This window comes from Manacus candei, unplaced genomic scaffold, assembly GCF_025592945.1.
Source record: "Manacus candei isolate 608988 ecotype Guabito, Panama unplaced genomic scaffold, ASM2559294v1 h1tg000018l, whole genome shotgun sequence".
NCBI lineage: Eukaryota > Metazoa > Chordata > Aves > Passeriformes > Pipridae > Manacus > Manacus candei.
Genome location: NW_026138066.1, coordinates 17731303 through 17744590, shown reverse-complemented (window position 1 = coordinate 17744590; position 13288 = coordinate 17731303). Strand labels below are relative to the sequence as shown.

The following is a 13288-nucleotide window of genomic DNA, read 5'->3' as shown; positions in this document are numbered from 1 at the left end:
AGCTGAACTGACTTGCAAGCAAAGAGACACAAGTATTCTTTTTGTATAGGTAAACGACTACTTCATATTAGAAAAATATTTGATGTATCAATAATACATATTAAATTTTAAAAAACACACATCACATTTATAAAATGAGGACTCTTAAGAATTCTTATATCTAGCCATCCATATTGGAGAATGGAAGCCTTTTTTCCTCCTTCAGAATAAAGAATCTGAAATCTGATCAGTAACATGAATTCGTTCTTACAATGCCTTTAGGAAGAAATGTTGAGTTAATTACTCAATTACAGCATATTTACTTTGTAATTACAATGTCATGTTCAGTCATATTTAATTGTTTTTTCCAAAATACCCAAAGGCAACCATACACATAGTGGGCTGAAAACCTGAAAAATTTTAGATAAACAACAATACCATTTAGAGAAGCATATTTTAAACATATGACAGAGTATCCTTTAAGGTTAGATGGGTATCAGACGACATTTTCCTTAAAACAATTAACTCCAGATTTATGTGCAAAATGCAAAAAGAGTTCCTGTGGAATTAGCCAGATTTTTACTGGGTCTGGTTTGAAAACCAATAAATTTCCAGTCACCCTTAAAAATGACTTCATTTTAATATTCTGTCTTCTATCAAAGAAGTAAATTTTCCCTCCCTCCTAAATGTGCTACGTTTGTTGGTGTGCAGTTGATGAATCTCGTGGATTTCTTTTATTTCTTTCCAGCTGCCAGGTTAAATAATCCTTTTTTTTTTTTAATCCCTATAGATAGGGCTTTAGCTGGTACTCTGCTAACTCCTCCCAGCTGCTGAAGGACATTCAACTTGCTGGTGTTTTTTGACGGATTCTGAATGTTTTGGCAGCCATTGAGATTTAGAATTTAATATGTGAGACTGGGAAAAACATAGACACGTCCAAAAAAAAAAAAAAAAGGAAAATCACAGAAGTCCTCTACAAATACATAGTCTTAGCATTCCTAGATAAGTTTTTAACATCCTAGAGAATATCCATTAACAGTTATGTTGATATATTTTAGTCTGTAAGGAAAAAGGAATCTAAATCAAAGTTGGGATCCCAATCCTGTTTGGATTCAAGCCCTACAGTTATCACTTCCCCAGTGATTTTATGTGTGGGTATATATCCATCCCAACAGAAAGAAACTAGACCCAGCTAAATGGTTACAAATTACAGCAGGATTCATTTATCAACCAGACATGTTAACATGTATTGGAATGCTAAAGTGAACCACTCCCTGATTTTTACCACTTTTTGGGAAAGATGCCTGGGAAGGGGACATACAGAGAAGACCACCTTCAAAGCCATCATCAGTCCATTCTCCTCAATTTAATCTCTTGAGGATGAACTGTGCTAATAATCTCTCAGCTGTGGATCACAACCATTCAGCCTTGATATCTGGACAACTGCCAATTTGACCAAATAAAGACAAAATGTGGTTCCATCACATCTCCTGTCACTTTCTACAACACATGTATAAACCTTTTCTCCTTTTTTTTTTTCCCTCCCCCCACAGCCCTCATGGGCTGTCAAGTCCACCTAGCCAAACCATACAATCTCTAATGTTTTATTTAGGTTTCTGGGAGAAACTCAGCAAGCCCTTTTGTTCTGGAAATCTCTATACACAGTACAGAGATACCCGGGACTCTTCCAGCTGGAAGAGACCTACCCTGAAGCCATCTCAAGTTCTCAAAGAAGTTTATACTGCTTTTATGGTTATATCCCATCCATAGAAACTGAGAGAAACTTTCAAGGACTCTTTCAGAAAAAGATTTATGTATACTAGCAACTACAGCCTGCTTTATTCCACAACAATCCTGCAAGAGTAACAGGTCCATTTGTGATCATACAACCTCCCCACTGGTTATCAGAGCTTCAGCAGGACCACTCTGCCACCTAAAACCACACCTGCTCTCTGGCAGAAGAACCATTACTCTGCCCAGAAGTCTGACTGTGACTGCCTCTCTCAACAGAAAAAAAAAAACAAAAGAAGAAGGCTGAGGGGAAAAAAAGAATTTTCCATTGGCTTAAATGCACAGTGATGCTTTTTCTCCAATAAAACAAACAAACAAACAAACAAAGCCATTTTAGAGAATTCAACTTCCACAGGTAAAATTACAAGGAATGCCAATTTAACTACCAAAAGTATTCTGTGGCAACCAATGTCTGAACCCTTAATATTGTTTTCTCTTTTTAAAATTGATGAAATTCAGTAATAAACATTTTGATGAATACACTTGCTCTCAAATTCATATCATCCCCACTGTCTAAATAAAACCTGTGTTTCAGATTAACAAAAAATATATTGGGTTTGTCTACAGTCTTAAAAAAAAAGACAGGCAATTGAACCATTTAATAACATTATGTTTTGTAAAGCATATATCTACCACTGGAAAAAGCTTTGTTTGGTGTTGATCTGATTTGTTGTGTTCAATAATTCAAGAGAGACTTTTACTGCATGCAGTCACATCTGTTATGTTGGTTGATAGTCAATAAATTTAGAGAACACACTTGCTCAGAAGAGATCTTGTATTTGCTGTTCCTGAACTTGAATGACTCTGTTCCTTCAATTATTTCCCAGAAAGGGTTAAATAAGACACTTCCCAGGTCAAATTGCCACAAATGTCAATTCAAACACACCCACCCAAAAAATAAATTTAAAAGTGATTGCCATTCAGATAAATCCTATTTTAAGCATGGACATAGAACCATTTTCCACAAAACTGAAAGAAAATAAGCCAAAACCAAGCATACACAGTAACACCACAGTTCTACCACATGTTCCCTGAAGTGTTTTGAGGAAACAAAAAGATGAGGACAAATGATTCAAAGTAAATATCTTGGTAGGATAAATTAGTTCCACATGGCAACACTGTGTCACGTCTGCTGCAGTGAATTACTCGGATGTAACCCCCAAAACATCTTTGATCACAGAGTAGAGACGCAGGCAAGAGTGGATTCCTAAAGGTGCCTTGGTTGCAGAGAGTACACCAGGTAAATGTTCATGGTAGCAGTGCAAACTTCAGGTAGAACCAGTCAACAGGAACTCTGATGATGACCTAACCAGGACTGGTTTCTGTGACTGTGACTGAAGATGATTTCAAAGACAATCTTTCAGAAGTATATACTTTAAATTCCAGGATATTTAAATACTCCTTGTAAGGATAGGAAATGCTTTGCTGAAGACTCTACTGTCACCTTTCACAAGTAAATGCAGTGCACTGTATTACGCACAATGTTTAAGTACTGTTACTTAGCATTATATTAAATATTTTTATATTACACTGCTATTTCTTATTATATTGCATCAAATGCTTTATGGTTACTGAAAGTTCCAAGTACTTTGAGGCAGAAGACAATACTTCATAAATGCCAGTGTTTATTGTTAAATAGGGTGGGGGGATGGAATTAAAGTGCCGCATTTTTAAACAGTGATTCAGACTCTTTTCTACAAAAATCTTGAAGATAAGCTTTCAGACCACTTAGAGTATTCTTTATGCCCCACGACTAATGCCCACTCTGACAGCAAAACAGGAGCACAAGAACAAATAGTCAAAAATGACAATTCAGTTTGCTAATCTGATCACTTTGTCACCATGGAAAGAGCATGGTTTCTCCTACATGTAAAAGCATTTCCCCCCAAAAAATAACAGGAAATAAAACTAACATTCTGAAAATAGACCAGAAAATTAAAGCAAACATCCAATAAATTCTAGTGCATATAGCCAATGGTTTTGTCTTGTAGCACAGCATGAGACAGATTTCAATCCTTCAACTGAAATCAGCTGTGAAGTGTGCACAATCATCTCTATTTATACCTGCAAAGTTAAGGGGAATATTTGTGGGTTTGACCCTCACTTCAGGTCAGAAAATGCATTAGGGACTATGCTTGTGACTTGACCCTCTCGCTATCAATAGGCTTCTGAGAAATAAAGGGTATACTAATTAGTTCTTAATTTAACAGATACAGAAGATACAAGGACTATGAAAGGAGTGTCTTACAGGGGAAGATTTCAAGAACAGTGTATGTGCAGGTTTGGAAAGGAGGTTGCAAGAAGACCTAATTATGGTTGACAAATACCTGAGGGGGTTCTTTTCTACAAGCAGCAGGTAGAAATCTGTTCAAAATATGCAATAAGGACAAAGCCCAAAGGCATTTTCTGAAATTGAAGGCAGGGTAGTTCAGACATGGTGTCAGAAATGGCTTTTCACTCAGAGAATCATTACTACACGGAATAAATGACCTAACAGGGGCTCTTCAATCCTAATGAATTTTATTCCGGGATAGATGCTTATCTCTCAGAGCTACATCTGGCCTTTGCTCGTGAAGAGCAGGGTCTGGACGAGCATCCCGGGAAGTGTCTCTCCTGCCGAGCCCCTCCGAGCGCCGCCGGGCTCCGCGGCCCTGCAGTGCCACCTTCCGGGAGAGGCAGCCCGGGACCCCCCCGCTCCCCCTCCCCACCTAATCCCCGGAACTGAAAAACACGGCAAAAAACTGCTGCCTTGGCTTCATTTCCTGCCTGATCCCCAAATCTCCCCAGGACAGATCCCGCCGGACGCCGGCAGGGCCAGCAGCGAAACCTCACGAGGTGTTCGAGCAAGGCTGGAAAGCCAACGCGGCCACCCAGGGGCCAGGATGGCTCGTTCCGGTCCCTCCCCGGAGAGAGCTGCAACACGTGGCTTTGCAAACCGATTTTCCATTTTGTATTAGGAGAGCAAGTTTTCAAAGTATTATGAGGCAGCGCATTAAAGCTGCCCATCTAGGATTCCATCCGGTCCCACGTGTGCATTAGATGTGATGTAGTTACTTTTGAAAGCTTTTGCTGGGGCTTGTCAGGTGGGTTTTCATCATTTTCTAGACAAACACGTGCTCTGTGGTATTAATGAATAATTAATGGTAACAAAAAATACACTCCGTTGTGGGGCAAAAATGAAGATTGGAAAGTGCCTCAGCATCTACAAATAATACTGTTTGCTCCCCCTTCGCACAACGGGAGACTGTAATGAAAACACAGTAGGCTTATATTTTAACACCCCAAAAAAATTAGGAAATTCTTAGTTTAGGGTCAAAGATTTTCAGGGTACAAAGTTATGTTCAAAAGCGTAAAACAAGTGTATTACAAACCTACCCAAATTAGCAGTTAAGAAGTCAACAAAGCACTTTCAAATGCAATTTCTCTTCCCCACAGCCCTCACGGTGTAACTAATGGCCTCTCTATGCTTTATTTACTTATTTTAAGTAAGCCCTATTACACCAGCTCCCCTACTGCCCAGATACCTGAGCGTAGGGGCTGTTCAGCAGGCTGATAAAGGGCTGACTGAGATCAGACCTGTGCAGAGAGCAACTGCTGGCAGAGGCCTAGTCATGTCACTCACATTTCAAGAACAGACATCAAAATTGGTCTTGCATCACTAGTACCTGGAACATTTACCTTGCTGCCAGCAACCGAGAGAGACGCAAGACTTATCCAAATCAGTCTTCTCTCTTAGAAGCAAGGAGTGGACAAGGATCACAGACCTCACTTCATCTTCCACTCCCTTTCTACCACTACCTCACAACTGGGAATCTGTGGTTGCTTTAATGGCTCCACTCCACGTTGTGATTGGTTTACTCCTGTCTCCTCATCACCAGGTTTTCTTGACTACTGATCAATTTAACCTTTCAGGTGCTGTTTGCACAAAATAAAAACAGATTGTAAATAAATGGCAGCCTGAGCACTATCAGGGAACAGAACTCTCTTCCACCTGGCTGATTTTCTGTTTGCTTTAGAAGTTGTTCTTTCACCTGGGAGTAATGACAATCTGCATCAAGAGACAGATGCAAAACTGTTCCTCCAATTATATAATCACTGCAGCTGATAAGGAGGGAGCTGGATTTAGGTTGCCATAGCGTTGGCATATTGCTATGGAGGCTGAGCTCTTCATCCACTTTATCAGCTCTGGACCAGGAAGAGCAGCCCAATTATGCCTGCTGAATGCATGTGCTGCGGACTCGCTCCCACTTGGAAGGAGCACTCTGGATCAGGGGCTGCTTCCTTTCCCCTCCCACCTCATTTCGACAGAGTGGCTAGGGGTGGGGGTGCTGGGTGGTTTTTATTCTTTTTAAGCTGTATTTAATCGGAAGGAGGGTGTTGTTATCTCCGAAACCCACTGCCCCTCCACCACTGAGGGCTGCCACAGCGCTAACGCCCCTCCCCAGCTGCACCCTCGGCCGCCCCTGCGAAGGATTCGGGGGTAGGGGCAGCTGGGGGGCTCACCCGGGGCACCCCCGCACCCCGAGCAGGTGTTCGGTCACGGCGGGCGGGGGCTCGTTTCCAGGCAGGCAAGTTGTCGCCGGCCGAGGGAGGGGCTGCCCTGAGGGCAAGGCCGGGGGCGAAGGGCGAGCTGAGGAAGAAGTTGGCCGCCCTGGGGGCTTCTGCTGGGGAGGGAGAGGCAGCCCGGCACCCGCTCCCGGCGGAGCGCTGCTCCTCTCTCGCCGAGGGGAGGAAATGGCTCTGTCTGCTCTGCAACACCGACGTGTGTGTGCAGCCAGGGCTGGAGGGAAGGGAGAGGAGGGGGTGACACCATGCAGGTAATAGGATAAAAATAACTTCAGGAACGGCAGATCGGGGTTGGGCGAGGGGGGGGAGTGGGGGCGGGGGAAGGCTTCTGGAGTTTGGACAAACAAAGTTTTACTACAGGGAATAGCGGCGGACGTTTGCTAATGCCGAGGAGCAGCAGCACGGGTTGGTATCCATGATGCGGGCGATCCTGAGAGGAGCTCGGCGAGAAATCAGTGCCCCAAGTAAACCCCAACTTTAATTTTAATACAGGCACCCCCGATGTCCCTCGTTCTCTCAGTATGGGCGCGTGTATGGTGTATATGCGTGTAAACAGATAATTCTCCCTTCCCCTCCCCTTTCGTGTGAGAGATTAGAAATAGCGTAAGAGAAGGGAAGGGCTCCTCTCCCGGTGTCTTACGAAGCCGTACCCAGACGGGGGTTTGGAGGACCGGGACAACGTTAATTGGGAAAGATCCCTTAATTCCAGCCACACTGCGAGTTAATCTTCCTCTGCCACGGAGGAGTGGGTTGCTCCGCGGCTCCCCTCAGCCCTTGGCCCCAGCGAGCAGCCCCTTTGCTGGGCGCCCCTCCTCACCCCTCCGCCTAAGAAGGCGACGACGGCGACTTAAAGCAACTTTTCTCTGCCCGGGGTTTCCTAACACCCGTTCCCTGAGGGGCTGGGGTGGTCTCTTCGCAGCACGCCCGGCCGAGGGGAGCTGTATGCTCCGAATGGAACCCGGTGTCAAAGGCTGTCCTCTGCCCCGGCCCCTCCGCCTGCCGCTGGCTGTGGCAGCGGCGGCTGAACTGAGCCGGGAGATAGCGGACAAAGGGCAGGGTAGGGAATGGTTGCTAGGTCCTCGGAGGTAAATCTCAGGCTTACCTTGATGGTTTTCTTCTGGAATGTACATCCTCTTGTTTTCATTGACCATTTAAAACGAGTCCAGATTAATCCCTCCGAAAATCGGCTTGGTAAAATTCAAGGAAGAATGGAGCTGTAGAATTTCCCCTTTTATTATTACCTGATTCCCATTATTGCATCAAACACCAAAAACTGATCCTTTCCACTACTGCCTCCTTTAGTGAAATTGCAATGCATCCTCAGTACATCCGGGCCCCTTCCAAGAATTTAGCACAGCACCTCTGGCTGTTAAACCATAAAAAAGAACAGGAAGGGGGGAAACGAGAGAGAGGGGGGGGAATAAAGGAAAAAAGCAAAAGCATCCAGGACAAACCTCTGAGGGCTAAATGTCTTTTTAAAATCCACCAACTACAAGAGTAAGAGAAGGAGGAAGGCAAAAAAAAAAGAGAGATGTTCAAACGCTGCTGCTCCTCCTCTTCAAAGCCATTCTGAGCGCGTTGTGTTGGCAGGGAGCTGTTTCTGCAGAGGAAGAGAGCACAGTCCCAGCCCCTTACTCCCTCCCCTCCCTCAGCGCGCTCGCTCCCCGCTCTCTCCCTCTCGCCGACAGACAGACACACTGAACGCTTCCAGATGTTCCAGCTGCGGCGGCTGCACGCAGCCCCCCGCGCACGGCGTTGGGAGCCGCCGGACTTGATCTGAAAGTTTAACACGCTGCCTGCCTCCACTGCGCCTGCTGAAGCCTCGCTACAGACATGACGTCAAGGAGGCGAGCTGGAGCCGGCTGCCTGGAGCGGAGAAGTGGGGGGACAGGCGAGGGGAGCGGGGCCGGGCCGGGGGCGGCGGCCCGGGGGCAGGGGCGGCCCGGCCGGACAGCGGCACGGCCCCGGCGCAGCGCCCGCCGCCCGCCCGCGGCTCCCGGCGCCGCCGGCCGCCCGCCCCGCTTCGATCCGGTTTCTCAATATTGTGGGCTCTGCCCTGCGGTTCCACTACGGAATGCGAGTGTGAGCTGCATTTCAAGGAGGACAGAACCGCTCGCATCGTGTGCGAGCGCTGAGCGAGGCGGCAGAGCGGGCTGCGGCTGTGTTTGATCCGCTACGAGCAGGCAGACACACAGGCACGGTAGGCAGGCAGAGATACCCGGGGATAAGTTGCACAGACGGGAGGATGCACAGATGTTTAAATAGATTAATCAAGCCAGGATTTGCAAAATCCTCGATGGAAACACCAAAGCGCTCCGCTGGTATCCCACCACTTGCCTTAATTATGCCCGTCATTTGGCCCTCTGCAATTGGAGCCTCCGCAGAGAGCAAAAATGACTCCTTTAAAACAAAATGCAAGCTGAATGCAGTACATGTTAAACCTATCTGGACTCTCCGAGCTGCCATGTTAAACAAGAGATGCAGAGTTCTAAAACACCCCTCAGGCACCACTGCAGAAGCTGCCACAACCTGAAGAACTAATCCACTCTGACGTACACGGTGGTGAATGTCCGGAATACCGTGTCCTATGTGCAAACCCCTGGCTGTAGATTCTCATGATAACCAAGTATCCATTTAATATCACATGCATGCAATACTATTTGTGGAACTTGAAACACAGTGGTTCTTTCCTTTCAAGTGGTTTTCCATTTCAACCAGAAAAACAAAAAAAGAGTATTTAGAACTGGTAATACTCCTATAAAGGAATTACTTTCGAACAAACTTAGTGCCTTCTCTACAAATGGATTTCAGTGGGATGTATCAAATTTCCATCTCTTTTTGAGGCTTTCTCCCCACCACTTCAAATGAGCTATCTCTCAGCTGGAACTCAAAATATAATAGAAAACACCACTACCTAACAGATTGAGGCAAAGAAACAAGAAAACAACACATCCACTTGGAACTACAGTTAAAAAAAACCTGGAAGAGATGTAAAGCACTTACCGAAAACTGGATGCAGCCAAAGCACTTGTCCTAAATAAAGGTCATTTTGGTTTCTAATAACCACTGATCATCACAACTTCTGCATTAGACGCTATTCAAAGGGTAATTAACCAACACCATATTGCCATTGACAGCATGTAGAGGCGCAGCTTTATTTCTGACTCAGGAGGAAGAGTTCCTCTGAGCAATTAAAATACTCTGTCCTCTATTGCCTAGTTTTTCTCTAATAATGTCACATGCACTTACCCCATTTAACTTACCAGATCAAGCAAGATCAGAGCTAGAGGTGGAATGGCAATATATTGGCTTTCATTTTCTACTCAAGTTGCCTTTTTCTTAAAAAAAAACCAAGTCTTCCCTTCGCCATGATAAGAAGTACCAAACAGAAAATCCTTCACTGCCTACATTTGTTGTGTAAATGTACATTTTCTTTTTCTCCTTGTGACCACAAATCCTTGCCATTTTGGATTGTGCTAACTCCATTTTTTCTACCCATGAGTCAATAGAGTTGCATGATTCACCCTTGCATGGACATAGTCTCTGGGGAAGTAATTAAGTGCATGCTGATCACTCCTGTACAGAAATCAAATACCGGCGGAGCACCTGTAAATATTTCTTTTGCCTTTCTTGGGTCACATTCCCAGCTAGCTAAAGATTTATGTACAGTATTAGTTAAACAGTTAAAATCCACATAGCCTTGCTTTCTGCCAGCTCACATATGCATGCAGCCACATACACAAGCTGTCCCTGCCACCTACAAATCTTTTTCTCCGTTCTTTATCCCTCTCTCCCTGCCAAGCTCCCACAGTAGGACACAAGTTGGGCCAATTACCAAAAACCAAATACAGAAGAAAAATAGAACAAGAAACAAGAATATTAGCTGGCATTAATTTCTTCAGCATAAATTAAATTCTACTATAACTTGAGGTTTCCTTACTCAGCATTTCTGACACAAATAATTTTCTATACAGGGAAGTGGATAGAAACTGATTGTAGGATTAAGATGGAAAGATCCTGCTAATGAAAGAGAATCAGGTGACATGAGTGAGCATCACACTTTCCCCTAAAGCATTTGTACTGTCCAAGTACACAAAGAAGATGTAATCCATGAAAACAATTTTGTTAAAGAAATGGCATTTGAAGTAAAAGTGCTTGTAAGATTTTTTTCCATTAAAAATGTGATTAATGGAATGCACATTTAGTATTATTTCCATCAGGAAAGAACTCGAGGTGTTGCCCTTCACAGAAACTAGGAAAAAATTGGCCTAAAGTTTATTTCTACACTTCCTTTCCATTTTTGAGAGTAGTACAGCAGGGATTTTCTTAAGAGATTTCAGAGCAGTACTTGGAGGCTTCAGAGAGGACAACAGCCCTTCCCTGTATGGCCTCTGAATCCTGAGCTCTCCTATGGGATATGTTCTGGGCCAGGACTCTAAAGGCAAAGTGTACAGCCCAAACCAATTAAAAGGCTTTCTAATTTTTTGAAGGAGTAAAGCTCTGAAAAGCTTTAAGGCCTTCTGAAGGGGGGGACACACACTTAGCCTTCTTCAAAGTTCAACCCCCACACACACAGCCCAAAGAGGAATATACAAGTGAAAGATCTTTAAAAAAACTTATGAAAGAACTATTATTTCGATACAAAACCGATTAGAACGTTCTTAGTCCCTGCCTGATAGAGCACCCAGCAGATTTAGAGGTAAGGTGGATTAGACACAAGGGCTGAATGTGTGCTTGTAGACTTCCTCTAAGCAGATGACTATAGATTAGACAAATGATCCAATGTATACTCAGCCTTAGGCCAGCTCTAAGGTGGAAATACCAGTTTTCTCTCCCACACAATGCTACAAGGAAAAAAATTGCTCTCCAGTTGCTCTGAGAACAATAGTAATAAGGGCCATAGAAAATACCAAGTCAGAGATTTCTGAAAAACAGCTATTTAAAGCTATAAAGTGTCAAAGATGATTTGTAGGGTGCGTGATGTGAACATGCAACAGCCCATTCTGCGTGTCAGGAATGTTTTGTTCCATGTACCATATAGTAGTCCTTCCCTCTTATCCAGCCTTATATAGAGTATACTGGGCACAACAGCTTCTTCAAAATCCAATATCAGAGCCTGCATCCATCTTCAGAACAGAAATCCCCCGAACAGACTGTGCAGGAAGAATTACTGTCATGCTGTATTTAACAGCTGGAAAGCAACAGAATGAAAACAGACAGGAGCATGCAATAACTCTGCACTGAACTATTTTTATAACTTATAAAATTATTGGTAAGGCTCTTTTAAGCACTCTCAGTACTTTTTAAGTGATGGAGGGTTTTCATTGGGCCTACTGCATCGGTTATCTGTCTATCTAATTGCAGTAGATTATGTTCACACTACTTTGGCACTAATGCTTTCTACTATAAAATAAAAAGGTAAATTATTCAAAAGCCAGGAAAAAAATGTATTTTATCCCAGAAATAGTACTAATGCTCACAATACAAAAGCAATTCCTTCCAGGGCCAGCTCAGAGAAACCATGCCAGAGATCTTTATTACTTTGCTGAAACGTACCTTTTTTTCCCTATGTATTTAAGATTTTGCACTTCCACCAACAAACAGAGAAGGCTTCCCATAAGAATCAGCACTTTCTTGAATTGAAAACTATGGAATTCTTTTTTTCCATTGATTTAAATAAATGGGATCTAAACACAGTGCAATCTTTATATGAAGTCTGAGCCTCCTTTTTTTTTTTTTAAATGTCAATAATTCTGGTTTCTATCTAGTGTCTGTTTTCTTCAGAGCATTCCAGCCTTAAGCAATAGCCTGATCAGTCCTGGGTACACTAAAAGAATCACTGTGCATGAACAACATAATACTCTTAACAACTTCTGTCATTTCTGTCAAGACTGCAAGGTTGGTCCATACACAGTATAATAGAAAGAGAAAAATCTGCCAGTGTTGCATGACTGCAGTGTTACTTTTTAAACTGAAATACTGATGATAACAATTTTTTCTCATACTTCAGTTCTGCTCTGTTTAAAATTTTTGATCCTTCTGAATTACATATCATCTAAAACCACAAGTATCATCCTCTACAAGTGAAATTCCTATTTGTTAACGGGAAAAATACCTGTTCACATCTATGAGTATGGATTTATAAAAATGTTCTTTATTTGACTTGTCTTTGTAGCTTCATTTTAATTAAAATTAAAGCAATTGATAGTCGTATGTAAAGGTATTCAAAGTGTGGTCAGGAAACTGCAGACCCTTCAAAACGATCCACTAACTAGAACATCGGAGATTTTCTCAAGATAAATAAAATCTAGGATGGAAGGGAAAGGGAAGGTTGATGATCAGAATTTCTAGGTGATTTCATTTTTTAAAATCTTGAATAGTGACATATGAACAGGAACTTCTGAAATTTTAGACAGTGAAAAAGATTGATTTTCAGAGTTGACTTGGAAAACTTAGTTGTATTTTTCACATTCAAATTAACAGGAGTGGTCACTTGGCTTTGAAATTTCAGTCATTAGCTTTTATATTTACATTTAAAGGTTGACAAGCAACTACAAAAAGTTAGAAGGAAAATTTTAAGATTTATCCAGATAGTTGTATGGCCCACTAAAGCACATGAAGGCCTAGTATTGGTAAACCACAGAAAATATCAAATCTAAGGGGGAAAAAGAAAAGAATGAAATAACTGACAACCTGTAAGTTGTCAATAAGAAAGTAGCTAGCAAGTAGAATAAATGGTCATTAGACATGGAAGAGAAGGAATTGATAGCCTTTAAGTAGGTTTTGATTTTCTAGACTGCAGAAGCCTCTAGAAAGTAATGTGGATATCTGAGTGTGTGATTTTATTCAAATCTTGCTGCCTATCTTAGCTGTCAGCTGTGATTCAATGGGTGGTGGCAGGGGTGCTTTTTTTAATACCAGCTGCAGAAATGGAAGAGTTCACCATTTATCC

At 42.8% G+C, this 13288-nt stretch overlaps 1 protein-coding gene across 2 annotated transcripts in view; it reads right to left on the bottom strand.

Moving 5' to 3' along the window:
- The window catches only part of CACNA1C (calcium voltage-gated channel subunit alpha1 C), a 476564-nt gene that overhangs the window by 424022 nt on the left and 39254 nt on the right, over positions 1–13288 (bottom strand). The window contains exon 1 of one of the 2 annotated variants that reach the window (XM_051784890.1): positions 7439–8174. The exons of the other annotated variant lie outside the window; for it this stretch is intronic. Coding sequence (XP_051640850.1) covers positions 7439–7487 — 49 coding nt within the window. The 5' untranslated portion in view covers positions 7488–8174. Of the gene's footprint in view, positions 1–7438; positions 8175–13288 lie in introns of those variants that run through there. 2 annotated transcript variants of the gene reach the window in all.